The following is an 18,465-nucleotide window of genomic DNA, read 5'->3' on the forward strand; positions in this document are numbered from 1 at the left end:
GAATATTTTTTTCACTAATTGTTTGTTTAATTTCTCTTCAATTAACTAACCTTTTTAGGTGGATAACTCGAAATTAATCTTAAAAACAATGAAAAAATAATATTTGGTCACCTTAAAATATAGGGCATTTGTTTTACAAACAGTATTATTTTACCATTTGTCAGTTTGTTACACATATTAAAAACTGTACAAGTCTTTTTTAATTATCTTTGTTAATAAAGTTAAAACTGATGTATTAGTGGTAGAAATACAAACCGATGAAGTTTGTAAAATAAAAATATAACTTTATAATGATAGTGTTTAAGAATGGAGGAAATATGAAAGTAAAAAGAAAAAAAGTAAACATGATTACATGAGTTGGTAATGTTAAATTTACCCTTAATTTAATATGGAGACAATAAATATGGAACCAGGTGGCGTTGTTCTTTGGAGACGATGAATAGCAATGTCAACTCTCTTACGAAACGCATGTGATATATAATATCATACTAATATATACACAAAAAGATAAAGTTCGTCCAACCATATCAATTAATTTCTGTTTTTAAATAAATTATAATGCAATTACGCGTAGACTAGGGTCATTATCATTTACTAATTCCACCTAGGATGGACAAAATAGGTCTAACGGCTACGGGCGTCGTTGGTTAATTAAAATAATTATAACGTATGCTTTTTATTTGATTAGCAGCTATAGATTAGATAGTAATTAACTGGTTTGTTTGTTCAAGAATAATAAATAGGCTAGGCTTAGAGAAGAACAAAAGGAAAAAAACGTCTTGTCGCGAAGCTCAAACATATTTTATTTATTTATTGGAGGTATTCAAAACAAGTCTAATAGGTTGATCATGAAAGTTAAAAAAAGTCTAATAAGTTGATCATGAAAGTTAAAAAAAAGTCTAGTCATGGTTAAGAAAAGTAAGTTGCGTTATTCAAGCAATGTGTGCGATTAAGTGACGACATATATACATTACATCTATCATGAGAGATATATTAAAAATGTGTGTATATATATATATATATATATATACGTTTAGTTATTAATTTCAACAAGGTAACAACAATGGTAGCTTTTGGCTTTTGCGTCAAATTATGAAATATGACGTCCAAGCCTACGTAAGATTTTTCAAAAACATTCAACTAAATAGAAAAAGTCGAGTCATAGTCAGTCACAACCGACTTTTTTTTGTTATAAAAACATCTAAAAAAAAGGTGGGGGGTTTCTTTATGTGTTATAGTCTGAAATCCCAAAATTTATGTGATTTGTAACAGAAAAAATGGGATTTTGTTGTACTAGTTCTAAAAGAATATAATTATTCTTTCTTTAATTAATACATTTTGTTGCAAATAACAAAAGTTTGGTTAGAGAAAATAAAGTGTTCCTAAAAAATCTTGACTTAATATATAATACGTACTGCGTGAACCAAAAAGATATTGACTTATTATAATCCAAAGGAAAACGAATTCAATAAGATAGAACAAAGATACTGTATGTGTATTTTTTTTGTTGTTGATAATAACGTAGAAGAAAAATATATCTTAAAGAGACAATTAATTCTAAAAAAATCATAGGGATTAATTAATTAATGAATACCAAGTGACAAGGATAAACCTAACATTTCAAAAGGAAGAAGTCAAAAAGCCACCTAAAAGAGAAGAGAAAAATACATAATCGATATCAAAATTGGAGAGTGATCATATCGACCAAAAACTGAAATAACCAACGAAAGAGGATAAGAGGACAGAGACATGAAATGTGAAAAAAAACATATAATTATAGTTGCAAATTGGGAAAGACGGTGCCGTCTAAAATATCAACAAGTGTGTAGCTTTTACAAAGTAAGAAAGGGATTATATAATTTGAATGCAGTTATGACTCAGTAAATCTCATAATCTTACAAATTTCTTTACCAAAAGCAGTTGATAAATCAGCAAACCACAAGTTGTGAGAGTGATAAAACAAGTGAAGCAACAGGTTAACGGTTCATCAATTTAACAATCTGCTTCTCCATGGATACATATATAAACTAGAAGGAAATGTACAACATGCACTGATCCAAAGGCTTTTAGCTTCAAAAGTCTACATGGTATGATACCAGAGTAAGACATTGTGGCACACAAAACTAAATTGAATGATAAAATTAACGTTTTCAACAATTTTTATGATAAGTTTATGTTAAATTTGCTGTGTTTTTATAACAAATTTATTCAACAAGTAATAACTTAGCTCATACCAGCTACATCCTTAGTCTAAGAACCACATTAATCAACCAATAACACTAGACTGCAAACCCAGCAAAATACAATATCAAACATAATCGAGTGAAACTGAAACATTATGGGCTCTGGTTAAAAAATAAATGGGCCTTTCTTATTTAAAAAGCCTAGTTCGGTTAACACTTTCTCTCCGATGATACGCTGCGACGTCGGCGATTTGGGAGTCGAATAAATCCGAAAACCTTAAAAATTGTTCGATTGATTTTTGATTCTTGTGTCTCTCTCAGATAGTTTGGAAAAAATAATTGGCAAGAGATTCGGATCCAGCTGCTTCGCCATGGACGAGTATCAAGAGATGGAGAGATTCAGTATGGATAATGACTATGAAGGAGGTCGATGGGAAGGTGACGAGTTTGTGTACGAAAAGAGGAAGGAGAAGCGGAAACAAACCAAACACGACGCTACTTATGGAATCTTCGCTGAGAGCGATTCTGATTCCGATGGTTCTAGCGGCGGAGGAGGTCGGAGGAAGAGGCGTAAGGATCGAGACTCGGGAATGAAGGCCGACTCAACCAAGCCTGTCAATTTTGTTTCTACAGGTACGGTATCGCCGACTCGAGAGATTGATAAGGATTCTAGAGAACATAACGGTGATAAAAATAGTGATAAAATAGAAGATGGTGATATGATTGATGAGGATGTCCCAGTTAGAGGTGGATTGGGTATTGGAAGCTCAGGTTTAGGGTTAGGGTTAGGGTTTAATTCGAATGGTTTTAATGATGAGGACAATCTCTTACCGGGTGCTCTGGGGAAGAAGATAGCTGATAGGGCAAAGATGAGAGGGAAGGCAAAGATGGAGAAGAGAGGTCAAGAGGGTGGTAGTGCAAAGGGAGGGAAGAAGAAGACTTTGGCCGGTGATATAGGTCAGTTTGAGAAGTCTACTAAAGGAATTGGTATGAAGCTGCTTGAAAAGATGGGGTATAAGGGAGGTGGGCTTGGGAAGAATCAGCAAGGTATTGTCGCTCCTATTGAAGTGCAGTTGAGGCCGAAGAATATGGGTATGGGGTACAATGATTTCAAGGAGGCTAAGTTGCCTGATTTAAAGAAGGTTGAGGAGAAGAAGATTGTTGGTGTCAGTGTCAGTGAGAATGAACAGCGTCATGGTGATACCGGAGGGAGAAATCTTTGGAAGAAGAAGAAGAAGGTGAGGAAGGAAGTTTATGTCACTGCAGAGGAGTTGTTAGAGAAGAAGCAGGAAGAGGGTTTTGGTGGTGGTCAGACCATTATTGATATGCGAGGACCACAGGTTCGGGTTGTGACGAATTTGGAAAATTTAGATGCAGAGGAGAAAGCAAAAGACCCAGATGTTCCAATGCCAGAGTTACAACACAACTTGCGCTTGATTGTCGATCTAGTTGAGCATGAAATTCAGAAGATTGATAGGGACTTGAGGAACGAGAGAGAATCAGCCTTGAGCTTACAGCAGGAGAAGGAAATGCTTATAACAGAGGAAGAGAAACAAAAAAGACACTTAGTCAACATGGAATATATCGCAGATGAAATAAGTCGAATCGAGCTGGAGAATACATCTGGGAATTTGACACTTGACTCACTTGCTAATCGTTTCGAGGACCTGCAAGCAAGCTACCCTGATGATTATAAGCTTTGTAACTTGTCCACCATTGCTTGCTCACTGGCCTTGCCTCTCTTTATCAGAATGTTTCAAGGTTGGGACCCTCTTAGGGATGCAGTGCATGGTCTCCAGGCTATATCTTCTTGGAGAAAGCTTTTAGAAGTCCAGGAAGACCAAAATATCTGGGTAGTCTCAACGCCTTATAGCCAACTAGTCTCGGAGGTAGTGTTACCTGCTGTGCGAATAGCAGGCATTAATTCCTGGGAACCTAGAGACCCTGAGCCGATGCTTACATTTCTAGAGACATGGGAAAATTTGCTGCCTTCATCTGTCTTGCATACGATTTTGGACACAGTAGTGCTGCCAAAATTGTCAACTGCTGTTGAATATTGGGATCCCCAAAGGGAACGTGTTGCCATCCATGTTTGGGTGCATCCTTGGTTGCCTATACTTGGTCAGAAGTTGGAGTTTATGTACCAGATAATTCAGATGAAATTGAGTAATGTTCTTGATGCTTGGTATCCTAATGATCAGTCTGTCTACACTATTCTTTCGCCATGGAAGACCGTTTTTGATGCTACAAGCTGGGAACAGCTTATGCGCCGTTACATAGTTCCCAAACTTCAGCTGGTTTTGCAAGAGTTTCAGGTAAACCCGAGAGGCCAGGATTTAGAAAGGTTCCATTGGGTTATGATGTGGGCATCTGCAGTACCCATACATCTAATGGCTGATTTGATGGAGAGGTTCTTCTTCCCAAAATGGCTGGATGTGTTGTACCATTGGTTACTGTCTAAACCGAGTTTCGAAGAGATCCACGGATGGTATTCTGGTTGGAAATCATTATTCCCGCAAGAGCTTTCAGCAAACGAGAGGATCAGAATCCAGTTAAAGCGTGGTTTAGATATGTTGATGGAAATAGTTGAAGGAGTTGAAGTGTCTCAGCCAAGGGCAAAGGCAAATGTGCATAGACAGTTCGAGCCAGCTAAGGCTCAACCTCAAACTAAGGCTCAGCAGATGGATAGCACTGAGGTGCTGAGTTTGAAAGAAGTGTTGGAAGTATTTGCGCAAGAGAAGGAGTTGCTGTTCAAACCTAAACCGAATAGAATGCACAATGGTCTTCAGATATATGGGTTTGGGAACGTGAGTGTGATAATAGACTCAGTGAATCAGAAGCTGTTCGCTCAGAAAGATGGAGCTTGGTTTCTTGTAACTCCTGATGACTTATTGAGGATGCACAACAATACAACTGTTTCTGGAAAACGGTAGACTGCATTTTATGTTGTAAGGTTTCTGATGTATAAACAATCTTCAATCTGATCACATTTTGTCTTTTAAGTTTTCATAAATTTGACTTCTTATTTAAATAACAAAACCCAAAATAATTTTCTGTTAAGTTTACACTTTTTTTTCTTTCTTCATAGAGTAGCTAGCAAAAAGAAGTTATACAACACACCATAAAGAAAAAACCTATACAACTGTTTTGAGAATAACTGACAGGATGATTGCTCGATCAATCACCAGTCCTCTGATCCTTTAGATACACCCAGAACCACAGCGATTGTTGCAAGAATAGCCTGCAATGTTTAGACATGGATCAACTAAATTTGTTGGAGTCCCATCATGGGAGTAAAATAAACAAGGTGAAAGATAAAGGAGAGCGCGTGTTGGAAATATTACAGCGATAGTGCAAGCAATGTATCCTGGTTTCTCCCTGTAATCGATCCTTCGTCCAAACATCATGATGAACAATCCGACATACCAAGGGATTGCTCCAAGGAAAAATCCAACTATGAACCTTCAAGAAGACCAAAAATACTTTCTCAGGGATATTATAACAACCAAACGAGCAAAGGCTTGTGTTACCAGGGACATGTTTAGAAAGAAGCAAGGACATATAAGTTGTGCAGCAATGTGAGTTTTGAAGGTAACTTACAGGAACCATCCAAGACCAATTCCACAGCAAGGAAGGCGGCGTTGTCTCCCAGTGACAGGTCTTCCTTCAGCAACACCACCATGGACTGAAAATAAAACAATAAGAAAGAGTAAACATACGAACAGCTGAACAAGACATACATTTAAAACCAGATACAACCTAACTTTTAACTGAGCTGTTCCTATAAAGTACTCAAAGCTCCAAACTTTTAAATTCTCATCAAAGGTTACACATCATGTTCCATCTCAATGCATGACAAAGAAGTTAGATTTTCACATACAGATCCTTTTCCCTAACATTTTGATTGAAACAATGAACAAACCCTAAACTGGTTTCTCTGGCTAAACAAAACAACGATCCCGTGATCGATTTAGCATCTAATGAAGACAATTTCATGATCGCTGCCTAACAATTTTACAAAATATAATCCAAATCTAAAATTCCCAAATCCGCATGATCCAATTCAGGATGAGAGAAGCTAGATACCTGGAACAGTTTGATAACCATGAGCGTAATAAGGAGCTCCGGAATCGTAAACTCCAGGGGGAGCTGAAGGTTGAGGAAACCCAGTGACCGGAGCAGAGCTCTGCGGCGGAGGGTAATTGGAAACACCTTGAAAGGTACCGTATTGATGATGATGCTGGTTACCTTCTTCCGAAGCGAATCCTTTGCTCCTTTTCTCTTCTTCTCCGTGACCCATATCTCTTTTCTCCGTGATCGATCGCTCTTTCGCTCAAAATCGAGATTTGCAAAATTCTTTGAATCAAATATTTGGAAGATGAAGAAGAACCAAGTCTTCTGTTGTTTTGTTTATTTGCTGTCAGACCCGTAATAACGCGTATTTTCCAATTTTGGCCCGGAGTTATTATTTTTGTTTATCTACAACCACCGACTGAAATGTTTGATATTTGTACAATTACTCTATTTATTGATTTTAATTATAAAGTTTGGAAAATTTATTAAGTAACATGTGGTATGAGATTTATAAATATATTAAATGCGTCCATCGAAGCTTCGAGTTCGTGGAAAGGATTATGGAACTAACTCATATTCTTTATATATTAGTGATCTAACATCTAACTAACTACTAATCAACGATGAATATGATTCAATCATTTTCCCTTATTATGCAATATAAAGTTCATGAAAAAAATAATACAAAAAGAGTTTTTTTTTTCCATAAGTATGTGTCACTATTAGCAATTCGTTGTCCTTGATTTTTTTTTTTGGTTTTAATTTCTAAATTGTCACTTTTGTCAACTAACAACTTGGTTGTTAAACTTTATATTTTACTTTCTCTGAGTGGAATTTGTTTTCTCTTCTTCTTTTCCCTGTCTTAGTGGAACCTTTAATCCTCAGCCTCCAAAGAAACATAAACCTAAACTGAATCAAGAAAAAGAGTATTACAATACAAAACTTTATAACTTTCCACAAATTTGTGCACCTCCATTTATTTTACTTATGTTTGCAGACTGTATGATTTTCTTTCAAGATACATAATAAAACGAAAAAAATAATCTGGATTCTGAAGCAGAAGATGTGATGCTCTCTCAACCTATGGATTTAAGACCATGTACATGTAGGAGTAAGATGAAGGAAAAAATTGCAAAACATGAGGAGAAGAACTCTGTATTGAAAATAGAAGCCACCTTTTTCTTTTTAACAAGCACAAATATCTTCATGAGAGCAATCTTGGCCACAATCATCATCAGTGGAGTCTGGGAATCCTTGGCTACCCGAGACTGTAATGATCATTACCTTCTCATCCGGTTTGGCTTCTTCTGGTTCGAGAAGATTCTTTCTGAGATCACTCAAATCCTTGTTTTCCTCTGTCATGAATAGAATGGAGAAGCAAGTGAAACATGAAAACACTAGATTGATTGCAAACAAGGCGATGCAGAAGATTATGACTATACAATTGTAAGCATCCATTCTTCTTGGAAACTGAGCATGTTGGTTGGCTAACAAACACCAGAATCATTCAAACTGAAGGAGAAATCAAAAGTATTTCACTTTTCAAGAGAAGTTGAACCAATATAGTTTTGATTTTCTGGTCCCCCTCGAAGATATAAGAAGAAAGCTCAAATCTGAATGTATTTGTGTGTTTTACATCTCTTTATAAGAAGACAACAAAAAGGTTAAAAGAAAACAATATTATTATTTTTCTGGGTCTGCGGTGGAGAAAAGATTTTTCAACGGATAAAGGTGGTAAGCATGACAAAAGCATTTGTCTCTTTCTTTCCCTTTCCACCAAATCTGTGAGTTTCATAGATAGACAGATATATATTATTGTGTTAAGACATTAGTGTACACATATTTATAAAGAAGTACACGTTATATAAGTTACTGACAAGACATATTTTATTGTATGTTTCAGTTTTAGATAAGGGAATTGCATCTTACCCTTTTACCATATCGCAGGGTATTTGGTTTCACCTACACAGTTTCCATCAGTGAATGGCAATAGCATCTGAAGGGATCATCTCACCATCTGTCTGTTTCAGACATTGAATCTAAGATTTGGAATCTAAGTATGACAAAAAAAAAACCATTTGTTTATAAAGATTATCTGATGTTAGCATTCAATATGTGGCTTTGAGTGTGGATGATAATCTATCTACAAATTATTTGTTAAAAGGGTTTGAAGAATTCTAAGTTTGATGTAAACAACAAGAACGCATTACTATGAATAAAACTTCATTGACAAATAAGTTTGTGGCAACCTGAACTAGTAAAACTAGACTAGTACTTCATCTTATCTGAATTCATAGATTATTTATCACAATAACCACACAATTTTATCATTGACTACCTGCATTTTGCAATATAGAAAGAAAGTCTCAGGATTTTACAATCTATTATAAAGTACATTTTTGTAAAGACAGTTATGAATTCGAAAGCCATGAACAAAACATATATAGACTACGAAATTACTAAAAAAGTTAACCTGTTTTTAGTAAGCGTTGCCAATTCTGCTGCTTTGAATTTTCTCCTTTAAAGACAAGTCTCTGCATAAGAAAACATAGTTGACATTCGATCACACAAGTCAAATTGTTTTAAAACATGGCAAGATGAAACAAGAACATGTCAATGACTTACACAAAATACAAAAGTGGAGAAATAAAAGAAGAGATTCAGATGAGTAAGGCAAACATCATGTTGAAACACAGAGAACCACCAGCAGCTAAGAGCTGGGCAGTACTTTAGTTTCTCATATAATTCAGCCATTACTGTTTTCATCATAATCCCAAAGTTTGAGTGAAAACAATACAAAATTTAAAAGCTTTGATTGAATGGTCTTAGAGCAGTAAAATCCTCGTTTAAATGCACAAGTTAATTAAGAAATCTATAAACACTTGTAGAGGGTTCAGTGCATCTATCAAGTATAGCTATGATGCTTTCGAAATACATTTTGATTCTTCAAACTCAAATGCATAAAGGTTAGATATCAAAGTTAAAAAGTGACAACGTTTAAGAAAACTAATAAAAACTCTGAAGATCTCAAAGTTAAAAAGTGACAACGTTTCTTCAACTCATAATCACATATACATATACCCGCAGGTCAGTACTCGTCTAAGAAAGCAACTGTCCTTTCAGGCGTTTCGTCGAACACTTGATGGGCAGTTTATTAAACAGATCATAACAGAGAATAGAGATGACTTGGGTGGGAGAAGTTTTTTAGTAAAGTTCCTTGAGTGGGGTAATTTCGTAAATAAGGGTACAAAATCAGTTTTCGGTGTCGGGTTCCTTTGTTTATTGGGTTTTAGTGTTCGACCACATTGTTGTAATTTCCTATTAACGATCCCTCTGCAGTTTCATTTATTACGATTTAATCCTAGTATTTTATATTTTACCCTCTGAACCCGTGGCAATTACAAAACTCAGAAGTCAGAACTGTTGTTGACAAATGGTTCATAGACACATATAAAAAAGACCAAAAACTGAAAAAAACTAATACAAGCTCAAAACTTGATAAACACACAAAACCTATCCGAAGAAGAACCACACATTCATATAAGTAACAATGTTACCATTCGTTATATTATAAGGCCGCAAGAAACGAAGAAACAAGACAAGTAGCTCCTCTATACCCCAAAAAAAAACAGCCATGGTAGCCGGTTTAAGCTTCTTCAAGCTCTCATTCCTCCTCACTCCTCAGCCTCCTCTCCGGTGGATCAGACCTACTACTACTAGGTCCCGGATCCGAATCCGGACATTCCCAAATCGGGAAGTTCCCGCCATCTTGTAGCCGAATCGAGTGCCCAAGCTACGAGCTGGTTCACTCAGGAAACGAATACGAGATTCGCCGGTACAATACCACCGCCTGGGTTTCCACTAAACCGATTCAAGATATCTCTTTCGTCGATGCTACAATCTCTGCTTTCTTCCAGTAAGTGCTAAACAATTCAATCTTAAGGCTTTTTACACGAAGAAAGATTGAGTCTTTTAATACTGTTTTTGTTTTGGGGATTCAGATTGTTCGCTTACATTCAGGGGAAGAACGAGTATAATCAGAAGATAGAAATGACTGCTCCGGTCATAGCTCAAGTCTTACCAAGCGATGGTCCCTTTTGTAAATCTTCCTTCGTTGTGTCTTTCTACGTTCCCAAAAAGAACCAGCCTGATCCCGCTCCGGCTGAGAATCTTTCTATCCAGAAATGGAGCCCGAGGTACGTGGCGGTCAGACAATTCGGTGGTTTCGTATTCAGAGAAGAAGCTGCGGCGCTGGACTCCAGCCTCAAAGGTACGGCGTGGGCTAATGCAATAGCGAAAAGCAAAAAAGAAGGTGGTGCTGCCTCGGATTCAGCTTACACGGTTGCTCAGTATAACTCACCTTACGAGTTCACCGGTCGGGTCAATGAGATTTGGTTTCCGTTTGAAATGGACGTTTAAGCCTCTGTTTAGTTTAACAACCCTTTTCAAATAAAATAAGAGGTTAATACGTTATAAAGTACATTTTTGTAAAGACAGCTATGATGAATTGGAACGTCATGAACAACTATTATAAAGTACACTATTTAAAACCGTTGTCAACTCTTGTGCTTTGAACTTTCTCCTTTTGGATATCAAAACTTTTGCCCAACTCGTACAGCGAGAAAACTCTGAAAGGTATAGTTTTAAAGACAAGTCTCTGCATAATAAAAAACACAGTTGACATATCGTTCACACAAGTCAAATCGTTTTAAAACATGGCAAGATGAAACGAGAATATGTCAATGACTTGCACAAAATACAAAATTGGGGAACAAAAGAAGAGATTCAGATGAGTAAGGCAGACTATCATGTTGAACACAGAGAACCACCAGGTCCAGCAGCAAAGAGCTTGGCCTTTGTAGAGGGTTCTGTGCACAAGTTAGTTAAGCAATCTATAAACATTTCTAGAGGGTTCAGTGCATCTATGAAGTATAGGATTGAGCTATGATGCTTCCGAATACATTTTTGATTCTTCAAAATCTTGCATAAAGGTTAAATATTACCTTTGACAAAATTATGCAAAATTGGGGTGTGTATAGCCTTGATTATTGGGTTTTAGTGTACCACATTTTTACCCAAAAAAAGAAGATTTTTAATTGGGTTTTAGTTTTTTTTTTTTACCACATTGATGTAATTTGCTATAGGATCCCTCTGCAGTTTCATTTGTTATGATTTAATCCTAGTGTTTTTTATATAACCCTCATAAGTCTTAACGCGTGGCAATCACAAAACTCAGAACACAAACGGTTCATAGACGTACACATATAACAAAACCAAAAGAATTAAGAAAAGGTCCAAACTTTTTAACACACAAAACCTATCCAAAGGTGAACCACACATTCAGACGTAACAGTATTACCATTTATAAGGCCGCTTAAAACGAAGAGACAATTTATTCTACCTACGCCATGGCTGCCGGTTTAAGCTTCTTCAAGCTCTCATTCCTCCTCAGCCTCCTCTCCGGTGGATCCGACCTACTACTACTAGGTCCCGGATCCGAATCCGGACATGCCCAAGTCGGGAAGTTCCCGCCGTCTTGTAACCGAATCGAGTGCCCAAGCTACGAGCTGGTTCACTCCGGAAATGGATACGAGATTCGCCGGTACAATACCTCCGTCTGGGTTTCCACTAAACCGATTCAAGATATCTCTCTCGTAGGTGCTACCAGAACTGCTTTCTTCCAGTAAGTGCAAAACTCAACTCTTAATTTTTTTCTTTGGAATTCGGATAAAGATTGAATTTTTAATATTTGTTTGGGGAATTCAGATTGTTCGCATACATCCAGGGGAAGAACGAGTATCATCAGAAGATAGAAATGACTGCTCCGGTCATCTCTCAAGTCTTACCAAGCGATGGTCCCTTTTGTAAATCTTCCTTCGTTGTATCTTTCTACGTTCCTAAAAAGAATCAGCCTGATCCTGCTCCAGCTGAGAATCTTCATATCCAGAAATGGACCCCTAGGTACGTGGCGGTCAGACAATTCAGTGGCTTCGTCTCCGATGACAGCGTCGGACAAGAAGCGGCGGCGCTTGACTCCAGCCTTAAAGGTACGGCTTGGGCTAATGCAATAGAGAAGAGCAAAAATGAAGGTGGTGTCGGGTCGGATTCAGCTTACACAGTGGCTCAGTATAACTCACCTTTCGAGTTCACCGGTCGAATCAATGAGATTTGGTTACCGTTTGAAATGGACGTTTAAGCCTCTGTTAAGTTTTTAAACCTTTCCAATAAAATAAGAGGTTGATCTGTTGTAAAGGCTCAACCTTTTTTTTTCTTCCGATTTAAATTTTGCAGATACAGAGCATACAGAAACAGGGGAATTTGATAAAATGAGATTTAAACATTTGCCCTGATACCCAAACACACAGATGATTTAAAGACAAACAAAAAAATCTCAGGGCACTTGAGTTAAGTATCCCTAAAGAGATCTCTCTAAACATATTTAAAAATCAGGGAGGTTCAAAAACAGAATCCTCTCTAGTCTCTTCTACTAACTACCAGTAACTGTAAGTTCGATCCTGATCCTGACCATTGTTAGATTCTGGGTTAGTCTCATAATTTACATACATACCCTGCTCGTAATAATCTTGGGACGGATACGGTGCTGCTGATTGACTTGGATATGGTGCTGGTGATGATGAAGAGTCCAGCACGACCGTGTTGTTGTGATTTGTTTGTTCCTCGACGAAATACCGGGTTTCTGGTTTGGTACCTGAGAACATTCTGCAAGCAACAGTGTTGTGTGGCGATGGCTCAACGTTGTGGTATAAGTTGTTGAAGATGGCAAAAGGAGAAGAAGAGTCTCCAACGTGGCAAACATCTGTGTAGTCTATGGTGCTGAAAGAGTCTCTGGTTGATTCTGTGGTGAAAGAAGCTTCATCTGAGCTCGTGAAGAGAGACCATTCACTTGATGATGATTCGGTGTTCTTGTGGTCTGCTCTCTGTTTGAAGCGGTTCACCGGTGATTTCCTCTGTTCCTTCATCTCGTATCTTGGTTGCAAATGCTGAACCTGAGCTTTTCCGTAGTATTCTCCTTTTTGAGGACGCGGACAAGATCTGCAAAAAATGATATTCAGATTCCATGACCGTAAACAGGAGAAAAACCATTACAAGTTGCAAACCGGTATCTTCCTACCTCATGTAGAACAACATATAAGCTCCTTCTGACATAACTTGAGTCATTGGTACTCGATGAATCTGCAGAGTTTTAAAAGAAAATTGCACAAGTTCATTAACAGTTTGGCTAGCCGCATTAAGGAAGAGGAGGATGAAAAATAGACTCTACCTCGGAATCATCGATTCTGTACCAATTCCCTCTCAAATCTTTGACATAGGAAATGTAATGACCCGAGAAAGATGCGTTGAGAGTATCCAAGTGAACTATGACAGCGTAAAGCATATAAAGCGGAGGAACATCTCCAGTTCTTGTCATGAAAGGAATCATGTCCAGCATTTCAGGAAAAGTTATACATTTGTTTATTTTCCCATATTTTCCCTCCTGCATGCACAAGAGTTTTAAAAGTACATTCAGGAATTTGTTTATAAAGAAAACGAGAAACCGAAGAGTAAAATTTGTAGACAACTATAAGTAATTGATACCTGGAATCTCTTGAGGACAATTGTGAGAATGTTTGGTGCTTCATGAATGCTCAATTCTTTCCTTGCTCTAACATATCCAGCACACCTTTTTTTAGAAGCATTTTCACAAAATGACAAGTTAGTTTCGATACCACAAAAGAAGGACAGGCAATTTGGTTTTTGGATCTAACCTGCTGCATCGATACATATTTTCTCCATCGAGATCTTCCGGTCTAGTAAACTGAGTAAGGGCGTCTTGAAGAGATTCTACCCAACCATATATCTCTAATGTGAGATCCATTATATTCTCGTATCTTTCTGATTCATGATCACACCTCAAGCATTTCACCTGGTTTTTAATATAGACAGCAGCAGAAACAATGAGAATGTGTTAAGCCAAAGTAGAGATAGTTATGAGCCAAGAGATTTAAACACCTTTGAGCGGAGACGTCCACCAAACATATGTTGAACTAAGGTTGTTTCTTGCAGTCTTGGATCCACTTTGGTCTCACCTCCAAGCCTCTCCAAACATATGGATTGCATAGAGGCAACCAAAAGCCTACATCCAGAATACCAAAATATGGTAATTTCATGAGAAATCAACATAAACAGTGTAATATAATCACTTTCAGAAGAAAAGATCCACAGAATCAGATCTAAAAGGACACGAAGAAAAACCTTAGGAACTCATGCGCATCTTCTTGACTCCCATCACCAATCTGACAATTTATACTTCGCATGTGTGAGAGAATCCTGCTAGCAGAAAGTGGACCTCCAGATTCCCTAAGCATCATTACATGTTGCTCAAGTTCACACATAAGGCACCAATCTTTCCCAGAACCTATTGGGAAAGAATAACATAGCTTTGTCAGACGTAGTATACTAAATATGCAACAATTTATGCTACGAGTTTAATTGGGAAAAACATTACATGATCTTGAATGTGATCGTCGAAGCAAATAAGCAACGAGTGGTTTTGTACATGTCAAGGACTGCAAGACTGCGTTTGCGTAGCAACTGGAGAAGAAAGATGATAGTAAATTTAGAAAGAATGTACAACGATAAGGATAATTATACAAAAATGGATGTTTTCCATTTGCAGTTAAACAGAATGTGAAGAAGTAAATGAGTGAATACCTGTTTCCACAATTTACAAGGCCCCTAGGTGATAAGTCAAACACTTCACACTGAAAGAATTTAATAAATTCCTCGTATGGAAAAAGCATCTGAAACATAAGAGTTAATTGACTCAGAAAAGTAGAAAACTAAAGATACAAAATTAAATTAGCAAAGATGATAATATCAACAGGGAACTAACTTTCAGGTTCTTATGTCGATCATCATGATTTGTAGAACTTCTTAAACCCATCATCTTCATTATTCCCATCGTTGCGGAGATGCCATTGCTTTCTACAGCGATGCCAGTATCCGTAGACCTATTAATCTCTGGATAATAGATACAAACATGAGACACTCTACAAAAAAAATCTTATGTCGAAGCAAAATATCAGAGACACTCACTTGATACCGCAGCAACTTGCCCATTCTTACTTGTCTCGGTGCATGCTTGTTCTCCAGATTTGTTCACACCTGTTTTGGGCAATGTAGCAGTTTTGTAACCTATATAATTCAACATACATTAGAAGATGTAAATCTCAAACTGACTAAACCTATACTAGAGTAACTTTTGTCAGCTTAGGTATTAAGCCTCACCGTTTGCAGGAATTTGTGTGTTTGGGCAACCAAAAGAGCTTCTTGCTCCCAAATTGTTTTCATGACTTTCCTGCATACCACTTACAAAAGGCTGTCCTTTCATTTGCACACCATAGCTGTCAACAGAATGCTTTCTAGGATTTGTTTCGGCAGCATAGCTGTTGCTTTTCGACTGCAAGCAAAATCACCAGGTCTAAATTCAAGCACAGTGTTGTATTTTTAGTAAGAAACAGTTTATCTTCTGTCATTCAATACAGAGAGATTAATAGTTCATGAACTGCTTACCTTATGTTTAGTGTGACCCTTCTTGTTATCGCCACCAGCACAAGCAGCTTCACCTCGAGAAACTTCTTCAGAAGAATCAAACAAAGTAGCACTGTCTCTTCTAGATGATTCTCGGTTGGACTTGGAAGAATTTTGTTTTCCTACACTTATTCTCCCTTGCGTGTTGACTTGTGCCGTAATATCTGTCTGAGAGATACCCAAACTTGCAAAATCTACAGAGCTTNCAACGAGTGGTTTTGTACATGTCAAGGACTGCAAGACTGCGTTTGCGTAGCAACTGGAGAAGAAAGATGATAGTAAATTTAGAAAGAATGTACAACGATAAGGATAATTATACAAAAATGGATGTTTTCCATTTGCAGTTAAACAGAATNTTCTCAAAGGAAACCCTCTCAGATGAAGAAGAGCAAGCCTCCACAGGGATACATTCATCTTTATGAGCTAACCTCCAGTGAATTATTTGGCACTTCCCAGAACTACAAGCATCAAAATTCAAGACAATTATGAGTAAAAAGCTCAAAGAGATAGAAAGAAACACATCTGAAGTAAGAACAATGTGGAAACTTACCAATATCTAACAGATTTGCATCTTGAGCAACGTGTCTTAGCAGGACCAAAACATTTTGCACATACATGTAACTCATTATTGTTGAGAGTAGCCACAGCTGGGATCCCACTTGTAGCAGCCACAGAATCAGATCTCTGTTCTGCTATAGTCCCACTCACACCAGCCACAAACTCGGCTCTTACAGTACCACTAGAAGCAGAAACAGTCTTGGTCTTAGTTCTTGGAGCCCTAATCTCAGTAGCTACAGCCTCATATCTACCATCACTACTCGCATTAACCATGGTCTCAGCTCTAAAAGCTTCTTCAGCTGCCATCTGAGCCAGCAAGTTAGCCCTTCCTCTTTTAGCAGAAATATCACTCCATTTTCCTAATAATATGTAAGCTACCACAGGAAGTACAACCAAAACCAGGAACAATATTGGTATGTCCGCTCCCCTTGGTTCAAGCATGTCCTCAGACACGCATTCATGACCCGATCACAGCCCGTGAGAGTCCCTACAAACTACATAAATTCAGATCACCATAATGCCTAAAAATCACACTCTTGAGATGCACCAAGATCTATTTCCAGGTTTAGGTTGTGAAGCTACTTGATTACTCGGAGATGGATAACACTGCAATAAAATAAAATAAAAAACACCAATATAATTAGTTCAATTTCTACTCACATTATTCCATCATATAAGAAACAGGTAACAAATCGGATGTACACATTCAACAGAACAAGAGCAGTAAGCCAAATTGAATCTAGTCCCCGTTCATTACCTCTAATCCCTCAAATCGAACAAACCCCCAAAACTGAGTAAAGCATCTCACTGAAGAACCCCCGATTCAAAGCAAAGTAGTCGGAGATGAGTCCGAAAAATCACAAATTTTTCAGACAAACAAAAGAAAAAAAAGAAACACTTTTCCGAAAAACTAGCGCCAAACACTCGCGATCCAACTAAAGAACCCCAAATCCGTACAGAACCAAGCACATTATCCTACCAAGCAGCTCAATAAATTTACTCCTGAGAAGTTCACTAACCATAAAAATGTAAGGTTAGTGAAAGCCTCCACTGCTCTCTCGAATCTAAGATTCCAGTACCCACAAAACCCCCTTATTACAAAGTAGCAGCTAAAGAACAAATTCGACAAGGACTAAAGACACAAGTCCGAAGAAAAAGGAAAGATTGAAGCTTTATTAAGAATTTTTGAGGGCATACCTTATTTAGCGAGCTGAATGCAAAGAAGAAAGATAAAGGAAAAAAAAACCCTAATTTTTCAGCCCCTTCCCTTATCTTTTAGCCTCTCGTCTTCTTGAGCTCGAAAAAAGATGCTTTGATTCCTCGAATGGGTAAGAAGACACAAACAGTCTCTTTGTCTCTCTCTCTATCTTTCTCTTTCTAAAACACACTTTCTCTCTCTCTCTCTCTCTCTCTCTTCGTCCCGTGTTGTTTATGCTCTTCGTTTTCACACTCTTCGCATACTCTGTCTCTCTCCGTCCTTCAGGATGCTGTTAAAACCAAAATAAATTAAAAAATTAACCAAATTACAAAAAAGGAAAATAGACAATTATTACTATAATTTAATATAGGGCTAATTTGGTTAATAACCAAAAATATAGGCAGCCAAATTAATTAATAGATTCCCGAATACTATGTTTTATCACCCGTAATTATGTTTTAAACCAAATTGATGGTTTATTTCAAGTGTTGGTGATTTTTTTTCTATTAAGAACTACTAGTTATAAAATAAGTCTATCATTGTCCTAAAATACATGTCACATTAGGTTTACTAGTATGTTTCACCACCTTAATCCTTAAGAACCTTTTTGACAGGTAACATGTAAGTTTTTTTTTTTTTGAAGTATGAAAATGACTGTTGTGACAAAATCTGCTACAACTATATCCGGTGGTAAGTAATAATGAATCTGCTAATAATTAATCTTACTTTTCTCATATAGTTAAAACGTCACGTAGAATATCAGCAAAAATAATAATCGAAAAGCAATTGTATACTACATTACTACTATTCTACTACATCAGAAAAGTAATAACAAAAACTGTTATTGTCAAATCAAAAGCG

General features: G+C 37.2%; 5 protein-coding genes and 1 pseudogene across 8 annotated transcripts; 3 read left to right on the forward strand and 3 right to left on the reverse strand.

The window, feature by feature from the left end:
• On the forward strand, positions 2,407–5,243 carry LOC104775812 (septin and tuftelin-interacting protein 1 homolog 1-like). The gene has a single exon (XM_010499748.1). The coding sequence runs from the start codon at positions 2,555–2,557 to the stop codon at positions 5,114–5,116; it is 2,562 nt and encodes an 853-aa protein (XP_010498050.1). The 5' UTR covers positions 2,407–2,554; the 3' UTR covers positions 5,117–5,243.
• On the reverse strand, positions 5,233–6,597 carry LOC104775811 (60S ribosomal protein L18a-like protein). The gene is made up of 4 exons (XM_010499747.2): positions 6,270–6,597; positions 5,784–5,868; positions 5,528–5,645; positions 5,233–5,424 (listed from the first exon to the last, which is right to left on the reverse strand). The coding sequence occupies exons 1-4, from the start codon at positions 6,481–6,483 to the stop codon at positions 5,365–5,367; spliced, it is 477 nt and encodes a 158-aa protein (XP_010498049.1). The 5' UTR covers positions 6,484–6,597; the 3' UTR covers positions 5,233–5,364.
• LOC104775813 lies at positions 6,863–9,507 on the reverse strand. Of its 4 annotated transcripts, XM_019243497.1 has the most exons (4): positions 9,339–9,507; positions 8,731–8,791; positions 8,187–8,310; positions 7,284–8,039 (listed from the first exon to the last, which is right to left on the reverse strand). In XM_019243497.1, the coding sequence occupies exon 4, from the start codon at positions 7,713–7,715 to the stop codon at positions 7,443–7,445; it is 273 nt and encodes a 90-aa protein (XP_019099042.1). In that variant the 5' UTR covers positions 7,716–8,039; positions 8,187–8,310; positions 8,731–8,791; positions 9,339–9,507; the 3' UTR covers positions 7,284–7,442. The 4 variants fall into 4 exon arrangements, with proteins under 4 accessions (XP_019099044.1, XP_019099043.1, XP_019099042.1 ...); XM_019243499.1 differs by lacking the exons at positions 8,731–8,791; positions 9,339–9,507 and adding an exon at positions 6,863–7,166 and having other exon boundaries at positions 7,433–8,039; positions 8,187–8,342; XM_019243498.1 differs by lacking the exons at positions 8,731–8,791; positions 9,339–9,507 and having other exon boundaries at positions 7,170–7,338; positions 7,433–8,039; positions 8,187–8,342.
• Positions 9,767–10,809, forward strand: LOC104775814 (annotated as a pseudogene).
• On the forward strand, positions 11,568–12,547 carry LOC104775816 (heme-binding protein 2-like). The gene is made up of 2 exons (XM_010499750.1): positions 11,568–11,940; positions 12,024–12,547. The coding sequence occupies exons 1-2, from the start codon at positions 11,666–11,668 to the stop codon at positions 12,451–12,453; spliced, it is 705 nt and encodes a 234-aa protein (XP_010498052.1). The 5' UTR covers positions 11,568–11,665; the 3' UTR covers positions 12,454–12,547.
• Positions 12,554–17,877, reverse strand: LOC104775815 (ubiquitin carboxyl-terminal hydrolase 15-like). Its single transcript, XM_010499749.2, has 16 exons — positions 17,604–17,877; positions 16,399–17,012; positions 16,168–16,306; positions 15,831–16,082; positions 15,546–15,717; positions 15,354–15,452; positions 15,151–15,278; positions 14,970–15,058; positions 14,764–14,849; positions 14,511–14,673; positions 14,268–14,391; positions 14,024–14,181; positions 13,854–13,938; positions 13,540–13,752; positions 13,390–13,451; positions 12,554–13,310 (listed from the first exon to the last, which is right to left on the reverse strand). Exons 2-16 carry the CDS (start codon positions 16,845–16,847, stop codon positions 12,749–12,751), a joined length of 2,781 nt encoding a protein of 926 aa, XP_010498051.1. The 5' UTR covers positions 16,848–17,012; positions 17,604–17,877; the 3' UTR covers positions 12,554–12,748.

Source organism: Camelina sativa, chromosome 3 (assembly GCF_000633955.1).
Source record: "Camelina sativa cultivar DH55 chromosome 3, Cs, whole genome shotgun sequence".
Taxonomy (NCBI): domain Eukaryota; kingdom Viridiplantae; phylum Streptophyta; class Magnoliopsida; order Brassicales; family Brassicaceae; genus Camelina; species Camelina sativa.